Raw genomic sequence first — 24,106 nt, forward strand, 5'->3', positions numbered from 1 at the left:
AATGTCGGACTTACGACCTGGATTTGGGTCCCTAACCCCGTCGTAAGTCGGGGTCTAGGTGTATTTTACTGAAATGACGTACGTATTACAGTGGAAATTGACGAAAGCAATGACTCGCTTTCTTTCGTTCAAAAGATGTTACCGTAATCGCTTTTTGAATGGTTTTCAGTTAAAAAACTGTTGTATTACAATAATATTCAATCCTAATTCACTTGTGATGCAACAGTTTTTTTAACTGAAAACCATTCGAAAAGCGATTACGGTAACATCTTTTGAACGAAAGAAAGCGAAAGTCATTGTTTTCGTCACTTTCCACTGTAATACGTACGTCATTTCAGCAAAAATATTACATTTCCGTGAATGTAGTATATCAAGCACAGTATGAATATAATATCATTGTAATATAACAGTATTTTAACCGAAAACTATTAAAAAAACGAGTAACATCTCTTGAACATTGGAAGGTTAGGTAAAGTCTTTTGTTTTCGTCATGTATTTTATCCTATTTTACATTGAAATACATCACGTTTCAGCAAAACTACCAGTGGCGTGTAGTGAAAAAATGCTAGGGTAAGCAAATGACGCTTTCTTACTTGTAAAGTCACGAGATCTAAAAGAATTCTTTAGTAGATCACATACAGACTGTATGTGATCAACTAAAGAATTCTTTTAGATCTCGTGACTTTACAAGTAAGAAAGCGTCATTTGCTTACCCTAGCATTTTCTCACGACACGCCACTGAAAACTACTATTTATTTCTGAGAATGTATTCATTCAGGCACAGTTTAGGTAAAATATACATGTGCTGTAACATTTTTTTAATTGAAAACGATTTGAAAAACGCGTACCCTCTAGCCCTGTTCAAGGAGAAGACTGGGAGGAGCTGTTTGGTGCTTAAGACGATGACAAGGAAAATGATTTTGATGGATTTTAATGAAAATATTCAGAAAGACCCTGGCACTGTCAAGGAAAGTGGCTGCTGAAGGCTTCCGGGACATGGCAGAGGACGAGATTAGGGAGCTAATTGAAGAGCACGACACTGAGCTGACCGAGGAGGATCTACAGGAGTTAGTAGACTCAGGCAAGGAAGAGGAAGCGAAAGGGAAAGAGGATGAGGAAGAGCACCAAGAAATAACGTTGGAGAAGTTGGGGGAGATGACCAGGAATATTGAGGCACTGAAAAACCTGGCCTATAGTATGGACCCCTCCATGGTGCGTGCCCTGAAATTCATGCGAGGGATGGATGACGTTTTCGCTCCATACAAAAACATCATGGAAGAAATGAAAGAAAGAGACGACAACTCCCCATCACCATGTTCTTTGATCACCGAAGGAGAGATTTAACACCATCAATCACTGGCAGCAGTGAGGAAGCAGCTGAATCCACCGTCGCCCCCACTTCACCACCCGTTGTGGAATTGAGTGACGATGAGCCCGATGACCCCCGTCCTGTCGCCAAGGATAGGTACTGTACATTAAAGTGAAATTTTTATCTCTTTTTTTTTTAATAGCTTTTCTTACCATGTTTATTGTTTGTAAAAATACACAGCACAGTACAGTTCAATACTGTACATAGGAAGTGGAGGTGCAGTTATTCACAAAACATTTGTGTTCGTTGTCGGCAGTAGTGACGGTGAGGAGGTGGAGGAGGAGGTGGAGGCGGTAAAGGAGGGAGCAGAGGGAGCGAGTTGGGAGGAGTGGTGACTTTGGACGCAGGAGCAGGGACGAGTGGAGATGCCAGCCAGTACATTACGGGTGTATTGTTTTTATAGCTATTTTTGCATTTTAATATTAAATATTGTACATTACGTTTCAACAAAACTACCATTTATTTCTGAGAACATGGAAATGTAATATTTTTGCTGAAATGATGTACGTATTACAGTGGAAAGTGGGATAAAATTGTGACGAAAGCAATGACTTTCTCTCTCTTTCGTTCAAAAGATGTTACCGTAATCGCTTTTCGAATGGTTTTCAGTTGTGGGATTATAAGGCTAATGATAGGATAGAATATTATTGTAATACAGTACGAGTACAACAGTTTTTTAACTGAAAACCATTCGAAAAGCGATTACGGTAAAATCTTTTGAATAACGAAAGAAAGCGAAAGTCATTGTTTTCATGATTTTATCCCACTTTCCACTGTAATATGTATGTCATTCCAGCAAAAATATTATATTTCCAAATTTATTTCTGAGAATACCTATATTCATTCAGTCACAGTTAAGGTAAAATATACTACGGTATCGTAGTTTTCTTTTGTTTCAAATTTAATTAAGAAAGATTGACGTTTCAAATGTAATGAACAAAAATTTATGTACAGTATCTATAAATAAACTTTAATAAATGAATACTTTGTTTTACATTGTCCTGTGCTACCATACCATGGATTTGGCTACTTTGGGCTTGCTATGATGACGCAAGAGATCTGCCCTGGCAACTGTACCGACACTCACAGCTGGTGGTGCGTTGGTGCATCGTTTCCATTGTTTACTGGTAGTTACTGGTAAATATTTTTCAACCTAACGAAACTATTACCGTATATCTCGGCCTATAAGGCGTCAGGGTGCATAAGACGGCCCCCCCCCCAAATTTCCATTTAAAAAGTAGCTTTTGAGCTCTATTCGCTGTATAAGACCAGTACCCCAAATGTGACACTTACCCACTGACTCAGTAGTCCTTTACCAACCATCCTTGGTTTTTTAAAATAAGGCCAATTCACTTCAAGTAATGTCATCAAATGTTGCCCGCTGGTGTAGTGTAAACACTAGTGACGTCACTGAAGCGTCTGCTATTTACCAGTAACTGGAACTAATGTCTGTGTCGAGTAAAGTTTTTCCATTTACTTGAAATAAATAAATAAATAAATAAATAAATAAATATATATATATATATATATATATATATATATATATATATATATATATATATATATATATATATATATATATATATATATATATATATATATATACAGTAGTATCCCGCTCAACGCGGTCAATTGAACCCACAGGGTACTGGGTTAAGTGAAGTGAAAACCGCGTTAAGTGAACAACAGAACATATGGGATTAATTCCAATAGAGACTGGCCAGACCCCCAAACTCTACTTTTTCCGACACAATACCTATGTTCTAGTAAAAATAACATCATAATTTTATGATGGTACATGCACACAATTAATACTTAAGAGAAATAGAGAAATACAGTCGCCAAGTTAATGTCCATTCAAATAATGGACTCAACTCCACTCCCCCTCTTCTCACACTACACTCCCTGGCTCTTCCCTCTCTGAGAAATTTTGGGGGGAAACCATTAAATTTTAATAAATAATACCTCAAACTAAAGTTAGGATAATATAATTGACATTGCTGGATTCCTTGTAAGACCAGGAATATTTTTAATATAAATGTCATATATTTTGCACAAAAGATAACATATTTACTCAGAGTAAACATTATATCTAAAATTTGTATGTCTAATGCAAAACCTATGATGTTTATATTCAAAATGATCATCAAATTGTAAGAATTCCAGCAATGTAAATTATATTCTGGCAGGGAAATTTGTATGAATTTTATGAGCTAAAACAAATATCTTCAATTAATAAAAAAAAAATATTCTTCAGGACACTATCTGTCAACCAAAGTACCTCACCTTGCCTCCCCCCCTCTTCCAACCGCGTGGTCCGTCCCAACCCTCCACCCCACCCCCCACCAATCCTCCCTTCAAGAGATGTTGGGTGAAAAACTAAATTTTAACATTTAGTATTAAATAATACCTCAGATTAAAGTTAGGATAATATAATTGACATTGCTGGATTCCTTGTAAGACCAGGAATATTTTGAATATAAATGTCATATATTTTGCACAAAAGATAACATATTTACTCAGAGTAAACATTATATCTAAAATTTGTATGTCTAATGCAAAATCTATGATGTTTATATTCAAAATGATCATCAAATTATAAGAATTCCAGCAATGTAAATTATATTCTGACCGGGTAATTTGTATGAATTTTATGAGCTAAAACAAATATCTTCAGTTAATAAAAAAAAAAAATATTCTTCACACAGTAACAGATGGTCGGTCGGTCCCCCTCCCCCCCACCAACCTCCCTACCAGATGTGTGGGAAAACCAGAATATTTACCTTTTTAGTAATAAATAATACCTCAAACTAAAGTTAGGATAATATAATTGACATTACTGGATTCCTTGTAAGACCAGGAATATTTTGAATATAAATGTCATATATTTTGCACAAAAGATAACATATTTACTCAGAGTAAACAAAATACTTAAAGTAGATCTAAAATTTGTATGTCTAATGCAAAATCTATGATGTTTATATTCAAAATGATCATCAAATTGTAAGAATTCCAGCAATGTAAATTATATTCTGGCCCGGTAATTTGTATGAATTTTATGAGCTAAAACAAATATCTTCAATAAATAAACAAAATATACTTACCAAAATACTATCTGTCAATCAAAATACCCCACCTCCCCCCCTCTTCCCACCTGCTCCCTGGGTCCCTCCCTCCCTCCCTACCCCTCACCCCCACCTTCCCTCCCTACCAGAGAAATGATTGGGTTATAACAGTATATTTACATTTTTAGTAATAAATAATACCTCAGACTAAAGTTAGGATAATATAATTGACATTGCTGGATTCCTTGCAAGACCAGGAATATTTTGAATATACACTTCATATATTTTGCACAAAAGATAACATATTTGCTCTGAGTAAACAAAATACTTGCATTAGATCTAAAATTTGTATGTCTAATGCAAAATCTATGATGCTTATATTCAAAATGATCATCAAATTGTAAGAATTCCAGCAATGTAAATTATATTCTGGCCGGATAATTTGTATGAATTTTATGAGCTAAATAAAAAAAATTATACTTCACCCGCGTATATGAGTAGATGCACCGCGTAAAGTGGGAATTCCGGTTCTGGCAGGGTACCGCGTCAATGTAGAAACGCGTAAAGTGAAATCGCGTAAAGCGAGGGTTCACTGTATATGAAAGATTTTTTCTGTTATACACCTTGCACCTGCTGTGTACTGTATGTAGCATCAACCTTCACTAAATGTTTAAAAAAAAAAAAAATCATATTTATTATTAGTACAGGGGTCCCTAACTTACAAACGTCCGCCGATATGAACGAGGTTAAACTTGAAATTTACAGTATTTTATTTACCCGACGACTTATTTTTTTCCTTTCATTTACTGTCTTTTGTCATTCTATATCTTCTTTTCTCTCCAATTAAGTGATTTTAGATGTACTCTGTATATAAAGACTCAGGCTATGATATAGTGGGATTTTAAACATTGTTCTGTAAGTATGGTATGCACATAGCATGTTTCGACTTATGCACATTTTTTATTTAAGAACGTCCTCAGGAACGGAACCCGTTCATAACCCGAGGATTCCCTGTACACTAATTCACAATCAAGCTTATTAAAATTAAAAGTAAATTTTTTTCCCAGGTACAATAATGTCATTACAAAACAATGCAACAGAACACCAATTTAAATTTCAATACTGTACTTATTTTGCAAAATCAGCATGCTGATACAAGTATACCTTGATATACAAAAATTTGCTGATACAAATTTCCTAAATTACCACCTTGTTTTCATGTTACAAAGTTTCCCCCACTTATACGAATTTGGGTCCTAGCAAAAATTCCAATCCTGCACTCCCCTGGGAGTCATATGGGTGACCACATCCCCCCAATGTTCACCCTACCAGGGTGAAGTAGGAGTTATAGTAAATTTTCAACTTGTAATTTGGGGTATATTTTTTCATTCAGTTACACGCACACATACAGTGTGCAAAAAGAGTAAAAGAAATAACTATCATAAGGTCAAAACCATAAAGGGATTAAACATTTCGTAGTGTGTGAGAGCAAGGCTGCGTTGCTATGGCGATGCTTGATGGCAGCCACATGTGAAGCAGCCAGCATCTTTGCAAATGGCACCACTGGTGGCTGTGTTAAAGTATGATTTAGCTTTTCCTTAGGTAGTAACTTACAGTACATGTGATTATTACTTATCAATAGTTAAGTAGATTTTTTCTCATTTGTGAACTGATTTCTTGTTTTTTTTGGGGGGGTATGATATTGGGGTACTTTTGTCTTTGGGAACTGAACTCTATTTTTTCCATTTGTTCAGTTATTAGAGATACAAAAATTCATTGAAAGGATTTTTTAGGGGAACCTAACCCATTCGTATATCGAGGGATACCTGTACTTTTACCAACCATACCGAGTACTGTATATTATTTGTTCTAAAATAACAGGAAAATCTAAGTACAGGTATATTATTTGCACGAAAAATATTTCCAACAGAAACAATGTGAATTTTCTGAGATCCATCACAATAAAATTTTAGATATACAGTACTGTATACTTAACATGTCATCTTGGCTCTTTTCTATTGCTCTTACACATACATTTCATCCTTATTATATGCTCATTTTATTAGAGGTTTCACTATCTCATGATCAATTTACCTAGATGATTATATTTTTTTTACTATACAGTTGCTTTACTTCACTTTACTGTACTGTACTTGTATACTGTATTGACAGTGCCCCTGACGTACAGTATAATTGTCATAATTTATTGTTTAAAATGCCAAGGTATCTCTCATGTTACTACAGATACTGGTATTTGATCACTATATTTTCCCACTATAAAATACATATACCTGTACCCATACTGTATTGTAAAACCATTGCAATATGTTATTACCAATATTACTGTACGGTATTCTCTAAATTATAATAATATTCATTCAATTTTTCATATTAAATATGTTGTTACTCAATTACAGCAGGGTAAGGAAGAGGTTAAAGTACAGTACTGTATTTGCTATTACAGTGCGGTGCTAATCTACCACTACACTGGATTTTCAGTAAATAGTAACAGCTGTAAACTGAGGTACAGCACCAAACTTCCTTTAATTTGGCTGTTCACCATTCTGAACAGCTTTTGTGTGAAAACATTGTAATTAAAAACAAATCCTGGGATGGATCAGGATCATTCATATCAGATTATTTATAGTATGTTGCAGTATTTCACTCACCTAGAACTGAAACCACTCAACCATTTGTGGCAATTGAATATGATCTTCAGACTCAAGGTCTTCACACATTTTCCACTGATCTACAGTGGTCCCTCGGTTAACGAACGGTTCAATTAACGAAATTTCGGTTAACGAATTAGCTCCCATAAGGATCTTCAATTCGGTTAACGAACAAAACTTCGATTAACGAAATCCTTACGACAAACACGTTTTGTTGTGCGCGTCAGCTTATCGACTAGTCCGCCAATACAGTAATCGGTTCTATGTTTACATTCGTTTCCGGTGGAGTAAATATCAAGAAGGTTGTGCTCTTTAATATTTTTGCATTGTTTATATTAAAATTATTAGTCATTTTAAAATTTAGTTAACATATTGATAATATATGCAGTATAGGTAAATAGTTTTTTGTGCGCCCATCAGCCGCTTGACTCACCCGCTAAAGCGTCAGTTTAACTTTGTTTACAATGGAGGAAACATCGTGTTCGTCGCTCTCTTGAATACAGAGTATTTTTACGTTTTTACATTAAAATTATTGGTCATTCTGAAATTTAGTTAACATTTTGATAATACAGTTATATAACACAGTGCAGTGTTGATTTAAATAATATAATCTTTAATTACAGCTAGTGAACTTAAAATTTTATTGGTGAAATTACTGCATTAAGCATGGGTCCAAAGAAAGGCAATTTTGCCTCCACCCCCACTTCCTTCTCTTCTCCCTTCTCCTCCTCCCACCACTTCTAATTCCCATCATCATCATCAACCAGCAACATTCTACATACACACCTCAAAGTAAGTGTACTTTACTGCATTTTGTTCATACTTTGTATGTACTTTTCTGTGGGCTGGAACCAATTACCCAATATCCCATTGAAACAATGGATTCGGTTAACGAACGACTCGGTGGAACGAATTGTGTTCGTTAACCGAGGGACCACTGCGTCTGTATTTACTCATCTTTTATGCAGATAATATTCCCTTGCCATTCTTTTCCCTTTTCTGTTTCCTCTTTATTTTCTTGATCACATTCACCTTAAATATTAGTGTTTGTAAGACATACTATTACCATTCTTCGTATGTGCCCACACAATATCAAAGATAGTAAAATCTTCTTCATATTTTACCAAGTTCTAGTCTCATCTTCCTCTCTCACAGACTTTCAGTTTCTATCATTTCTACTTGATGCTAATATATCAACTATACATTAATGCACAATTGCTCATCAATCTTTTCTTCAATTGATACTGTATCGTTCAACAGATACTAATTCCCTGATTCAAATCTATATTCCCTTATCCTTACAAAGTTCTCATTCCATTTTCTTTTTCAAACCTGATCAACTTGAGTAAATTTAATATCACACTACCTTGTACTTCACAGGTACATCATCTCCACAACACCATAGCCAAATTCTTATACACAACAAAAGCACTGAATTTAAATAATGATTCATTAACCTAGATAAAAGACGCTTTTTGTGCTTTCTGAGTAATCTTTATCTGTTGAGAAATCCGTAGAATCCCATAAATCAGTTTCATCCATAAATTCTAGATCACTCGTAGAATATGACGATGACCACTTTCTGGATGAGACAGATGTGAGGGATGGTTCTGACTGAGAAGACTTGAGTGAACCTGCAAGATGAATTTATAAGTGAATCAGACAATTCTATAAGTACATTGAAGATATATTGATAAAGGTAATCTGCAAAAGTATTTGATGATAAAAAGCTTCCATTATATACCGTCTATATGTATCACTTGCATTTTAGATACTTAACCCTTTGGGTGTGACGGTTTCAGTAATGCCATGGTCATCAATGTTTCCCCTCTCATATTCAATCTACTATTTTCTATGAATGAAAACTAGCCAATATTATTGAATACCTATATATAATACTTTATGACTTTTTGTATAATAAACATACTGTACTTCTAAATTAGTTTGGGCACATTAGAAACATCTGAGCATTTTTAAAATAACTTTTTCCAGTATCACAAGTTTTACTCAAGACGATATGATTTCCAAGAAAATTTGAATGCCAGAAATAGAAATCTCTCTTTTTTTTTATAAGTCAGGCGATAAAAAATTCAAATTATTATTTCCATTTTCCCTGCAAAATTGCAACATTACAGAATATTGTACAATACAGACCTAAAATATCTTATGATACAGTCAAAGGGGCAAGGAGTATGGAGTGTTCAACTCCTCCCTCTTACTGCTCTTTCCCACTACTGTGCAGGGTTACCACAACAAAGAGCAACACAAGACTTTTCTTCTTACACAGGTAACCCCCGGGTTACGGAGAGGTTCCGTTCCTGAAAATCTTTCCATATTGCGAAACCATTTTTCCCATTGACTTGCATTATACAGTACAGTCAACCCTCGCTTTACGCGGTCCCACTTTACGCGTTTCCACGTTTACGCGGTACCCTGCCGAAACCGGAATGCTCACTTTCCGCGGTGTGTGTACCCTTTTACACGGAGAGCGGCGCGAGCAGGGTGGGCACAAGGTAGCCCAGTCATCAAAACATTACCGAGTTCTTCACCCGCCACCCACCACAGCCGGCCCAAGTCAGTGATAGTGATAATGATAGTGAGGATATGGACTTATATGGACTTTGAGGGGTTTGACAAAGAGGCCCTGCAAACCTCTGTGGTGGATAGTGATACAAGTGATACAGGTGAGGGCCAATAATCTGCCCTCTGCCTTGGAACCAACCCCCCATCCCCGTGTGCCCAGCCATCTTTTCTACTAATGTAAGTGTTAAAAAACCTAATATTATTGATATTTCTCTTAATTATTAATTGTGTGTGCATACCATCATAAAATTAAGAAGTTATTTTAACTACAACGTAGGTATTGTGTCTGAAAAAGTGGAGTTTGGGGGGTCGGCCCGGTCTCTATTTCAATTAATCCCATATGTTATGTTGTTCACTTTACACGGGCCGCCGTGGGTTGAATTAACCGCGTAAAGTGAGGGTTCACTGTATATTTTGAGATGCGTTCCTATGGAAATTTTTTGCAGCCCAAAAATGTAACAAAATCACATACTGTATATAAATGACAATAGACACAAACAATGATTCATTCACAAGACAATAAATGCACACACTTGAATTTAACTCACCAGAAACAATGTCGAGTGTTGCAGGAAGTGGTGAGGTGTTGTGATCAGAGTTACTGGGAGTTACCTCTTTAAAACATCATGTTTATAGTCAAATGTAGTTCCCTAATAGAATCTTTTATCACCACTGCTTTCACTTAGCTTGATGGTCTTTTCCACTCATCTTGAAAAAGGGTACACAGTAACAAAGACGAACACCTGAACACAAACTGGGGAAAAAAATCAAACTGAGCAGTGCCCCTGTTGTGGTAGTTACTGGTAACTGGGGAGTGAGCAGCCCTCCAACCATATTGTAGCTACCACCAAGAATCTACACATAATTAATTTTATAATTTTGGTGAATTTCTTTGTTATATATCGCGATTTTTATGTTTGAAAGATTAGAAAATCCTACCAAAATTACATTGGGCCAAATTTCCGTAACCCAGCATTCCGTATCGCAGGGTTTGCCTGCACACTATATATGGAATAAGTCAGATTTAATTACCCCTGAAAGTAACCTGTAACCATTATTATTATAATTTTTTTTCTCACAGGGATTAGCCCACCCGGGCACAGGTCACTGACCCACACCAGGGCCCGGAGGGAACAAAAAAAAAAAAAAAAAAAAATTATATATATATATATATATATATATATATATATATATATATATATATATATATATATATATATATATATATATATATATATATATATATATATATATATATATATATATATATATATATATATATATATATATATATATATATACATACATACATACATACATATGGATTTACATGATATATATATATATATATATATATATATATATATATATATATATATATATATATATATATATATATATATATATATATATATATATATAATATATATATATATATATATATATATATATATATACAGGTGCTCCCCTACTTACGACTGCTTGGACTTACGTCCATCGGTACTTACGACCTGCTCTGACCTTACGACCGTCGGGACATACGACCGCGGCAGTCGTAACCAAAAATATTTTCAAATGACGCGCGCATTTTCTATACCGAAACATTTCTGTCCCGGGCGAGAGCGTGGCGCGACTCGGGTCGCCAGGTGGGTACACTCACTCAGTGGAGCGCTTAGTTGGTGTTTGGCTATCGTATCCTATACAGATCGCGCTGTGAACTTTCGTTATTATCATATTTAATTGACTTTATAATGACTGAAAAGCGTAAAAGTGAGAGTGCTGGTGGCGCTCCAAAGAAAGGGAGACAGACAATTACTTTTGGGATGAAAATGAAGATAATAACGCAGCATGAGAATGGAAAAACTGTAGCAACAATCTCACATGACCTAGGTTTCTCACACTCGACTATATCCACTATTCTGAAGGACAAGGAATGTATTCGTGATGTAGTGAAAGGAACAACACCTATAAAGGGAACTATAATTTCAAAGAAAAGACAAGGTCCTATTCACGATATGGAAAACTTATTGGTGATATGGATAGAAGACCAGATACAGAAGCATGTACCCTTAAGTGTTCTAACCATACAGGCTAAAGCAAGAAGCCTGTTCCAAAGCCTGAAGGAGCAGGCAGGAGATGAATGTGATCAAACCTTTACAGGAAGTCATGGGTGGTTTGATAGATTTACAAAACGCTACAGTCTACACAAAGTTAAGGTGAGTGGAAAGGCAGCTAGTGCCGATGTTGGTGCTGCCGAAGCTTTTAAGGAGGAGTTAGATGAAGTGATTGTGGAAGGGAATTATTTGCCTGAGCAAATATTCAATGTGGATGAGACTGGATTATTGTGGAAGCGCATGCCTGAACGGACATACATCCACAAAGAGGCGAAAACAATGCCAGGATTCAAGGCATTCAAGGACAGAATTACACTTCTGTTGGGGGGGAATGTTGCTGGTTTCAAGCTAAAGCCCTTCATGATCTATCATTCAGAGAAGCTTTTAAACATGTCAACAAGCACACACTGCCAGTGTTTTATCGCAGTAATAAGAAAGCCTGGATGACCTGAGCACTGTTTGAGGAGTTCATGACTTGTTTCATTCCATGAGCCAAAGAGTATTGTCTGCAACAACAGATTCCATTCAAGATTTTGCTGATTTTGGATAATGCTCCGGGACACCCACCACTCCTGGACGACATGCACCCTGATGTTAAGGTAGTCTACATTCCACCTAACACTACCTCTATCATCCAACCCATGGATCAAGGTGCTATGGCTGCCTTTAAAGCGTATTATTTACGCACGACCTTCGCTCAGGCTGTTGCTGCTACTGAAGGTGAGAAAATGCTCAGAGAGTTTTGGAAGGAGTACAACGTTTTGTCATGTATAAAGAGCATTAGTGCAGCATGGGATCAGGTTACAAAACATTGCATGAATGGAATATGGAAGAAAATCCTGAAAAGATATGTGAACAGTTTCAAAGGATTTAATGAAAATGAAGTTATTTCGGATATTAGTAACAAGATAGTGGAGTTAGGTAAACAGCTGGAGTTAGAAATTGATAATGAAGATGTTGAACAGTTGGTTGAAAGTGTAGCAGAAGAGCTCAGTAACGAGGATCTTATTGAACTAGATGCACAGAAAATTGCAGAGGAAGAAGAGAGACAAAATGTAGAAGAACCTGCACCCCCCCAAAAAGTTTTCAGTGAAACAAATGGCAGAGGCATTTGCTACAATTAATAAAGGAATGCAAATGTTTGATGGCATGGATCAAAATTATGAGCGTTATGCCAAAGTTGACAGAATGATCCAAGATGCACTTGCTTGCTACAGAGAAATTTATAATGAAAAGAAAAAACAAACTGTGCAGTCTAAATTGGACATCTATTTTAAGAAGTCCCCCCAGTGCTGTCTCCTCACGCCCAACCAATGCTGCCTCTTCACTCCCTCAAGATGATCCAATACCTTCAACCAGCAAGTTTCCACAGTACGTAAACCTGTCTGAAGAAAGCGACATTGACGACCCACCCAGCCCTGTCTCCTCCTCTGCTTCTTCCAATTAATATAGTCTCCATGTATCCTGTAAATAGAAAATTATGGGGGCCCCGTGTGCATTCAGCTGACTACATTAAAGGTAAGTGCTCAGTCACACTGTATCCATTCCTCATTATTTATTACTTTTACTGTACTGTATTTCATTGTATATTTTTTATTTTTTTAAATGTTGAAAAAAAAAATTTAATTATTTTATTTTATTTTTTTATCTATGTCGGACTTACGACCAATCGGACTTACGACCTGGATTTGGGTCCCTAATCCCATGTCGGACTTAATGACCAATCGGATTCTGATGACCTGGATTGTCCTTAACTCACGAAGCCTCAGGGAGCACCTGTATATATATACAGCCAGACCTCGACGATCACTCAAGCATGAGCCACGACTGCCGGGATTACGCACCGCCGTGAGATTTTTATTAAAATTTTTATATTTTTTTTCAAATAACACATATTTTCTATACCGAAACGTTTCCAGTTAATGTAGTCTCCATGTATAATTAGAAAATTATGGGGGCCCCATGTGCATTCAGCTGACTACATTAAAGGTAAGTGCTCAGTCACACTGTATCCATTCCTCATTATTTATTACTTTCACTGTACTGTATCCATTCCTCATTATTTTTTACTTTTACTGTACAGTACTGTATTTCATTGTAGATTTTTTAAATTGAAAAAAAAAAAAAAAATTATCTTATGTCGGAAGTCGAAGTCGGGTCCTAGCTGTATATATATATATATATACAGTACTCCCTCTTTATCGACGGGGGTTACGTTCTGTAAACGGCCGTCGATAAAGAAACCGTCGATACTGTGATGGTTACGTAATTTTTCTAACTATTATTAGCATATGTTGAATAAATGTACCTTTAAGCATTAATGCGTTTCCTTTACGCATAACCTTAAATAATAGTGTATAAATAATAATATAATAAGTGGACAAAAATACTAGCAAACTTACGATTTCATTTATTGAAGTGAACATCGGTCCTTACAGTAAACAAAACAGTGTACAGTACAGTAAAAGTCCAAAAATCCAGATGCCCAAGGCAAATTGTTTACCATTTATTATTACAACACTTTACACTGAAACGCGGGTAGTTTCAACAAAAATATTGTATATTTCCATTCAAGTATTTATTCAAGTCAATTAGGAGGGAATATTATTGTAATACAACAGTTTTTTAACTAAACCATTCGAAAAGTGATTACGGTAACATCTTTTGAACGAAAGAAAGCGCAAGTCATTGTTTTCGTCACGATTTGATCCCACTTTCCACTGTAATACATACGTCATTTTAGCAAAAATATTACATTTCCGTGAATGGATTATATCAAGCACAGTATGAATAGAATATCATTGTAATATAACAGAATTTTAACCGAAAACTATTAAAAAAACGAGTAACATCTCAAGAACATTGGAAGGTTAGGTAAAGTCTTTTGTTTTCGTCATGTATTTTATCCTATTTTACATTGAAATACGTCACGTTTCAGCAAAACTACTATTTATTTCCGAGAATATATTCATTCAGGCGCAGTTTAGGTAAAATATACGTGTGATGTAATAATTTTTTAACTGAAAACGATTCGAAAAACACGTGTACCCTGTAGCCCTGTTCAAGGAGAGGACTGGGAGAAGCTGTGTGGTGCTGCAGACGATGACAAAGAAAATGATTTTGATGGATTTTAATGAAAATATTCAGAAATATGGTATCGTAATATTTATTCAAGTCAATTAGGATATTATTGTAATACAATACAACAGTTTTTTAACTAAACCATTCGAAAAGTGATTACGGTAACATCTTTTGAACGAAAGAAAGCGCAAGTCATTGTTTTCGTCACGATTTGATCCCACTTTCCACTGTAATACATACGTCATTTTAGCAAAAATATTACATTTCCGTGAATGGATTATATCAAGCACATTTCAAAATAAAAATCCGGCTAAATAATCCGTCGATAATCGAAACCGTCTATAAAAAATCCGTCGATAAAGAGGGAGTACTGTATATATATATATATATATATATATATATATATATATATATATATATATATATATATATATATATATATATATATATATATATATATATATATATATATATATATATATATACATATATACACAGTGGTATCCCCGTTACCCAGAACAATTGGTGCATAGCACTTCCAGGAATGAGAGATTTCCGGGTAGCAAGACGACTCTCTCAAAGCCGAAAAAAAATCCCTCATCCCCGGAATTTTCCGGGTAATGGAAAAATGTTCTTGGAAATTCCAGAAATTGCCCATTCAATCATATCTCGAACCAGGAAAAATATCCCACATCCCCGGAATTTTTCAAGTAGCGGAAAATTTTTCCTACAATTTCCAGAAAGCGTGCTTGATTTTTTCATCTCTCAAACCTGAAAAAAACTTCCCTATCCCCAGAATTTTCTGGGTATCAGGAAAAATTTCTAGGAATTTTCTGGAAACATGCCCCTCGGAAAATCGTTCCCAGAGGCGGAATTTTCCAGAAAATTCCATCTTTGGGAACGATTTTCCGAGAAAATTTCAATTCCAGCTATAGGAAAGTTCCAGGTTTGAAGGATGACGGCTAATGGAGATATTACTGTACAGTATAAAAAAATAAAAATAAATAAATAAAATAAAATAATAAATGAAAACAAAATTAATAAAAAATTAAAATTATGAAAAAATGATATACAGTATAGTAAATGAAATTTATAATAATACAGTACAACCTCAATAAATCGGACATCAATACAGTAAAACATTGATAAAAAATCGGACTTTAACCCTTAGGCTCCGGGTGACGTTTCAGAACGTCCGACTAACGCACCCCGGGTGACATTCCAAAACGTCTGCCCATTTTCCTGCCTTTTTTCTTAATTATTATTTTTGGAATTTTTTTTTTTTTTACGATTTAACCCTATGGAGGGGGGTGGGGGTACTGCCAGCAGCACCCTAATTCGGGGCTTAAGAGTTAATACAGTGAACCCTCACTTTACGCGATGAATTGAACCCACGGAGGCCCACGTAAAGCGAGAAACGCGTAAAGTGAACAACATAACATATGGGATTAAATGAAACAGAGACCGGCTGATCCCCAAACTCCACTATTTCCGACACAATACCTATGTTCTAGTAAAAATAACATCTTAATTTTATGATGGTACATGCACACAATTAATACTTAAGAGAAATAGAGAAATACAGTCGCCAAGTTAATGTCCATTCAAATAATGGACTCAACTCCCTCCCCCTCTTCTCACACTCCTGGCTCTTCCCTCTCTGAGAAATGTTTGGGGGAAAACCACTAGATTTTAAGGTACTGTATAGTAATAAATAATACCTCAAACTAAAGTTAGGATAATATAATTGACATTGCTGGATTCCTTGTAAGACCAGGAATATTTTGAATATAAATGTCATATATTTTGCACAAAAGATAACATATTTACTCAGAGTAAACATTATATCTAAAATTTGTATGTCTAATGCAAAATCTATGAGGTTTATATTCAAAATGATCATCATATTGTAAGAATTCCAGCAATGTAAATTATATTCTGGCCGGGTAATTTGTATGAATTTTATGAGCTAAATAAAAAAAAATATATATTATACTTCACCGCGTATATGAGTAGATGTACCGCGTTAAGTGAAACTTCGGTTCCGGCGAGGCACCGCGTATATGAGAAATCGCGTTAAGTGAAACCGCGTTAAGCGGGGTACAAGTGTGTGTGTATATATATATATATATATATATATATATATATATATATATATATATATATATATATATATATATATATATATATATATATATATATATATAATATATATATATATATATATATATATATATATATATATATATATATATATATATATATATATATATATATATATATATATATATATATATATATATATATATATATATATATATACAGTATATATATATTGTATATTATATGGTCTCTCTAAATCAATACCCACCAAGAATTCATGAATATAATCTTCAGAAAAGTGTCCTGGCATTACTGCACCAGCAAACCTACTGATTGTATCTTGATTAAAAAAACACAAATTAGATGTTTTTCATAATTATCGTACCCAGTTTTTTATAATTAGTAAAGACTTTCTGAGGTTCTGAATTGAAATTTTTTTCTTATAGGGGTGGGAGGGAAAGACATGCAAGAATGGCCAAGTAGTACATGCTCTAAGGCAGCAGCATATATCAGAAGTTTGTACAAAAGGAAGATGATGTGATACTTTTAGATTAAAGTGAATAGTACAGTACTGTATAAGAGTTAAACTAATCATACTCCTTTAATGCATTTTTCAATTACTGTGGACAATAATTTTGTAATTAAGGGTATAAAAGATAAATAAGCAGTATTGTGTTCAGTATTATAATTAAAAAAAAAAATCATTTTCCTACTTACTTTCTTCCAAGAGCTCATTCTCCTCTTGTTCCTCCAACTGCTTGAGGACTTCCTGAGCTTCAGAGACACCTCTTTTACCAGCTTGCAAGAGGAGGTTGTATGTACGGTCAGAATCACGAGCTCCTCCTTGGCCCTGATTCATCAATACAGCCAGATTGTAGGTAGCCCATCCATGTCCAGCTAGGCTAGCAGATTCATATAGTTCACGGGCCTGAAGTATTGAAGAATCCATTTTTTTTTACTAAAATTTAAACAAATATTCCTTGACATAGCATGACATCCCTTTAAGAAATACTTTTGAGACCTTAACAATCATTTCATTTTTATCAAAACAACCACCAGATACAGTTGGTTTACTCAAACAGGAATTAATAGTTGCAGTGGAAGCAACAAAGTACCATGAATGATATTTGATCAACTTCCCTTGATTCACTTGTACCCACCACTGTAGAGTGGCACTAATCAAACATATAAGAACTAGAATAAGTTAAGTCTGGAAATCACTATCAGTATGGTATCATTTTACAGTATTGTACTATACTGTATACCTGTACTGCATAACTATAATGATATAGCTTCCCCTGCCTGCCTGTGTCTTTTTCATTAGTATAACATCGTACCGTATACAGTAAACCCTCAAAAGTCTGGACCTTGTAGTCCAGACTCTTCCTGGGTAAGAAACATTTGCCTGAACCCTTAAATATTTGTAATTTAAAATTACCGACAGCAAGCGATTCCTTGAGGGCTCTCCTCTTCTTGGACCCATGAGTGAGCAGTGTATTCCAACACCCAGTTTATTGCCCATAATGCTGCACTGTGATTGGTTAGCTTTAAGTTCAACAGACATTCAGTCACAGAAGAATGGTAAGATTTTAGGTAAAGTAATTCAAACAATGGTGATGGTAATCCTCCAAGGAAGAGAGCAGCAGACGAGCAGCTATCAAACAGGGAGGTACTACAGCCTGGTAAGATATTGGAAGCATATTGTATTGTCTAATGGTAGACTCTGCTGCCATATGGCATCACGAAAATTGTGACAATGTCCCAGGTTGCTGATCTGACTTTCTGCCTCATTTACATACAATTGCAGGGTCTCAATTGTTTCTCTTACCATTGAAAACACAACATACATATATTGTTTCTCACTCTTGATCTTTTTTTCATTTCTGTATTTCTTTATGGTTCTTTATTATTATTATTATTATTATTATTATTACTACATTTTCACCCCCAGGCCCTGATGTGGGTCAGTGCCTGTGCCCGGGTGGGCTAATCCCCGTAAAAAAAACAAAAAAAACAAAAAAAACATCATCCATGTCTCACACACAGTCCATCTCAGTCTCCATCATTTTTAAGACAGATTACAAATCATATACAGTATCATATTTTTTCTATTATTCAATATTTTATATTATTCATAATGATACATACACCATAAGAGGCTGACCGTACGAGAATATAATAAGTAATATCTCCGTTAGCCGGAATCCCTCAAACCCAGAACTTTCCAATTGCCGGTATTGAAATTTGCTCAAAATTTGTCATGAAAATCCCAAAATTCCAGGTCTGGGAACAAATTCCAAGGTTGAAAATCAGGAGCATTAAAAAAAAAACCCAGCCCCCCCCACCCCAAATTCGCGGTCCTCTATTATTCGTGAATGACACTCTGGATGTACCCAAGAATGTCTGTGGGTAGTTTTAAAGTTGCTGGCATTTTTGCGGCTGGAAAAGGAGCCATTAGTTTTAGAGACAGTAATTTCCTTTACCTGTATTGTAAATATGTGTGTGTGTGTAGACACACACACACACACACACACACAAAACACATACAAATAAATAATAATGGGAAAATACTCTCACAAATAATCATTTTTTTAAAATGTGACAGTCTACCCTCAAGTCCATGCATTATTTATTAAAGCATGGACTTGAGGGTAGACTCACATTTTTAATAATTTTTTTCTGATTATTTGTGAGAGTATTTTCCCATTATTATTTATTTGTATGTGTTTTGTGTGTGTGTGTGTGTGTGTGTGTGTGTGTGTTTGTGTACACACACACACACACACACACATATACAATACAGGTAAAATAAATAATTGTCTTAAGGCCAAACACATAAAAGGAATACCGTATTTTTCGGCTTGGAAGACGCTGCATCGTGGAAGACGCACCCTGATTTTGGAAATGAAATTTCTAAAAAAAAAATTACGGGTTTTAGCCCACCTGGGCACAGGTCACTGGCCCACATTGGGGCCTAGAGGGCAAAAATGTAATAATAATAATAATAATAATAATAATAATAATAATAATAATAATAATAATAATAATAATAATAAAGAAATACAAAAATGAAAAAAAATATCAAGAGTGAGAAACAATATACCTGTATGTATGTTGTGTTGTCAAAGTAAGAGAAACAATTGAGACCCTGCAGAAAGTCAGATCATCAACCTGGGACTTGGTTACATATGTAGAACCAATCAGTCACTGGTTTTGTAAACAACAAAAACAAGGACGTGTTTTAATATTTTTCATATTATCAATGAATTGTATTGTTCAATTTGCACACATAAACAATAATTCAATCAAAAAGAAATTTAGAAACATTAATTAAAACATATATGAACAGTAAATAAGTGTTGCTTTCATATTCTTATGTAGAGTAATGACGATATGTTTACACATGTGCTCACTTACATACACGATCTCTCTTTTTTTTCACCCTTAATTGTTAGCTACTTCCATTGTTCCATTTATTAACATTAAATAACATTACTTAAAACAACCATATTAATTTTTCTACATTAATTTTAATACAGCTACAATGGAGGACTTATTTTCTTCAGTTTTATAATTATGTAGGACCAATCAGTCACTGGTTTTGCAAAAAACGAGTTGTTTTTTTACCTTTAATTTGTTTTTAAATAAAGATTTTTTGTTTTATATAGACGTTGATATACATGTTTACATTTCCTTACCTTCTACTGTTGGAAAATATTTCCCGTCGTTGTCATACCGACAAAAACAAGAGAATGAATGTAAACACTACAGCTCCTAAGATGTGGAGGTGACCAGGTGTATAAAATGAGTGCTGTATTAAAGATTTCACCTTCTTATACAGATTGTTTTTTTAAATTGATGAAAATGACGACTGATAAGCAGTTCTAAGTGATGATATTCAAAGAGGTGTGTGTGTACTTGTGCCAAAAGGGCTGTATATCAAGCAACGGTTACACTGGTGTAGGTAGTAGGCAGCTAATGTACCAAACAAGGAGGCACTACCGTCTGGGAAAATATTGGAAGCATAATGTATTGTCTAATGGTAGACCCTGCTGCTATGTGACCAAGTCCCAGGTTGATGATCTGACTTTCTGCAGGGTCTCAATTGTTTCTCTTACTTTGACAACACAACATACATACAGGTATATTGTTTCTCACTCTTGATATTTTTTTTTTATTTTTGTATTTCTTTATTATCATTATTATTATTATTATTATTATTATTATTATTATTATTATTATTATTATTATTATTATTATTATTACATTTTCGCCCCTAGGTCCCAATGTGGGTCAGTGACCTGTGTCCAGGTGGGCTAAAACCCGTAATTTTATTTTTTTTTAGAATTTTGTTTCCAAAATCAGGGTGCGTCTTCCACAATACAGCGTCTTCCAAGCCGAAAAATACGGTAACCTGTGGTCAGAATATTATGGTATTGAATGTTACAGAGTATTTCAAATAATTTCTTTGTTTAGTTCTATACATAGAGACTGGTGGTCAAGGAGACCCTTGGGGATAGAAACTAATAATTTGAACTTATTAATACCAGTACCTTTGATGGTAGTAGGTATTAGGCAGCTACCAAACAGGGAGGTACTACCGCCTGGGAAGATATTGGAAGCATAATGTGTTGTCTGTGGTAGATCTTGCTGCCACATGGCATCATGAAAATTGTGACCAAGTCCCAGGTTGCTGATCTGACTTTCTGCCTCATTTACACCCAATTGCAGGGTCTCAATTGTTTCCCTTACTATTGACAACACAACATACATATATTGTTCCTCACTTTTGATTTTTTTTTAATTTTGTATTTCTTTGTGGTTCTTTATTATTATTATTTTATTATTATTACATATTCGCCCCCCAGGCCCCGATGTGGGTCAGTGATCTGTGCCTGGGTGGGCTAATTGTAAAAAAAAAAAAAAACAGTAAAATACTTATTTTTACCTTATTATTTGGCTTGTCATTTAAGGATATCATAATGGAAACATCTCAGAGAATTTATTCAGGATTATTATGGTATCAAATTCATCTCTCTAACACATATAGAAGTTTATAACGAATGCTGTGAGGAAGGGAAGGAGAGGGGGAAGTGGTGGGTAGTGGAGAGGAGGAGGGTGACGAGTCACTGAGACCCGGAGGGGGCTCCCCTTCCCGCTCTGGCTGGGGTTCCCCCCTCGGCTGCTGTTTGCTCCTCCTCCCTTGCAGGCTGTTGTAAAGATGTTGCTTCTGCCTCCTAATGACGAAAAAAGAATCCAGGATTGACTGCTTAGTGCTCCTCTTCTTTTTGACCTAGTAGATCTCATTAAAACACCGAAAAGTTTCCTCCATGTTGCAGACAATTTTTGAGCTACGTTCTCTGTTTGGGTCGTCATCAGTGTAGATTTGCATTGCGTTCGTTGTGGTTCTTCTTCATCGTCGGCGTCTTCAGCGGCACTTTGTTCTGTTAGCAGTTGCAGATCTTCATTTGTAAGCTCTTCTGTATGGGATGCCAGGACTTGCTCAATATTATCAGATTCCAACTCAGGAAAGCCTGCCTGTCTAGCCAAACTGAGAATATCCCTATTCAGAGTTGGGACTAAGTCCATGAATCCCGTAAAGCTGTTCACGCACTCGTGCCATAATTTACGCCAAACACCATTCAGGCTACTTTCTGAAACTTCTTACCATGCCTTGCCAATATTGTCGATTGCATGAAGAATATTGCAGCCCTGCCAATATTCTTGGATTGTAGGCTTATTTTTTCCATCAGTAGCCTTGAGAAGTTGGTCCATAGTACGCCAAAAATAATAGGCCTTGAATGCGGTGATAACGCCTTGGTCTATAGGCTGCATCAATGCTGTTATGTTGGCAGGCAGAAATACAACTCGAAAATCGTCGAGATTGGAAGGATGCAGGTACGTAGTACACATTTAACCACTGGATAAATATGGCGCTGGTTATCCATGCCTTCTTATTTGCCTTGTAAATGACAGGAAGGTGATCCTTAGAGTAACCTTTCAGGGCATGTGGACTGGGAGAGTGAGCAATTAACATGGGCTTAAGCTTGAAGTTGCCAGCAGCATTTGCACCAAGCAGCAGCGTCAAGTGGTCTTTTGCTGTTTTAAATCCTGGCGCTCTTTTTTCTTCCTTGGAGATATAAGTTCGTTCGGGCATCCTCTTCCAAGAGAGACCGGACTCATCCACATTGAAGACTTGCTTCGCTGAGTAGCCTCCTTCCACGAAAATGTTCTTTAAGTCAGGCGGGAATATCTCGGCAGCAACCGTTTCTGAACTAGCGGCTTCACCAATCATCTTAATATTGTGGAAGTTATAACGATGCTTAAAATGTTGAAACCATCCTCGGCTGGCCGGAAAATTCTCATCCTTCGATCCTTCACTCTCTAGGGCCTTTAAGATGTCATACAAGAATTTTGCTTTATGCTGGATAACCATTGGGCTCACAAAGGCATTGCTTTGATTCTGGTCCTCAATCCGCATAGCTAGCATCTTCTCCATCTTCTCAATCACGGAACTTCGAGCACAACTTGTCTTTGTTGCACTCATAGAAGTACCACTTCCAGCACTAGCCTGTATCTTGTCTGTGCTGGTCCGGATAGTGCGCACTGTTGTGGTGGTTAGACCACCAATGTCTACAGCATAATCACCTTTCTCAAAACGGTTTAAAACCTCCATTTTCGTAGCAAGGCTAATTGTTTTGCTTTGCTTCTTCACAACACTAGCATCACTAACACTTGATGGGCGCTTGGAAAACATTTCAAATGGTTACAATACAGTATTTATTTGAAAAACATTTAAGCATGCACGTACGCTGTGGAAGCCTAACAAAGACTGGGGACACTGTGACGCTCTGCGAGAGAGAGTAGAGCGCCAAGATGAGAGAGGGTGATACGCCATACAAAGTAGTCTGTGTTAGGTGGCAACGTTATAACGAATCGGTCGGGACGTTGTCGGAATCATGGGTATCTGAAGAGTTGCGACATTATAACGAAACATCGTTGTCTGGGACAACGTTAAACAAGGACTTACTGTACATACCTCATAGGTAAAAAATAATGTCATTCAAGACATCTTCAGGCCATAAGACAATGAGTGACCTGACATTGCATCAGGCCAGGTTA

At 35.7% G+C, this 24,106-nt stretch overlaps 1 protein-coding gene across 2 annotated transcripts in view; it reads right to left on the reverse strand.

Annotated features, from left to right (window-relative positions):
- Positions 1-7,927: 7,927 nt before the first annotated feature.
- LOC121859391 overlaps positions 7,928-24,106 on the reverse strand; it is a 36,563-nt gene continuing 20,384 nt past the window's right edge. Inside the window, exons 4-6 of one of the 2 annotated variants that reach the window (XR_006087635.1) lie at positions 17,702-17,912; positions 10,235-10,440; positions 8,605-8,737 (exon numbers count right to left, since the gene is read on the reverse strand). Coding sequence is in view for 1 of the 2 variants with exons in the window: in XM_042356173.1 (XP_042212107.1) it covers positions 8,556-8,737; positions 17,702-17,912 (393 nt within the window). In the remaining variant the exon portion in view is untranslated. Of the gene's footprint in view, positions 8,738-10,234; positions 10,441-17,701; positions 17,913-24,106 lie in introns of both variants that reach the window. The other variant, XM_042356173.1, reaches the window with a different exon arrangement.

This window comes from Homarus americanus, unplaced genomic scaffold (assembly GCF_018991925.1).
Source record: "Homarus americanus isolate GMGI-L3 unplaced genomic scaffold, GMGI_Hamer_2.0 scaffold7626, whole genome shotgun sequence".
Classification (NCBI taxonomy): Eukaryota; Metazoa; Arthropoda; class Malacostraca; order Decapoda; family Nephropidae; genus Homarus; species Homarus americanus.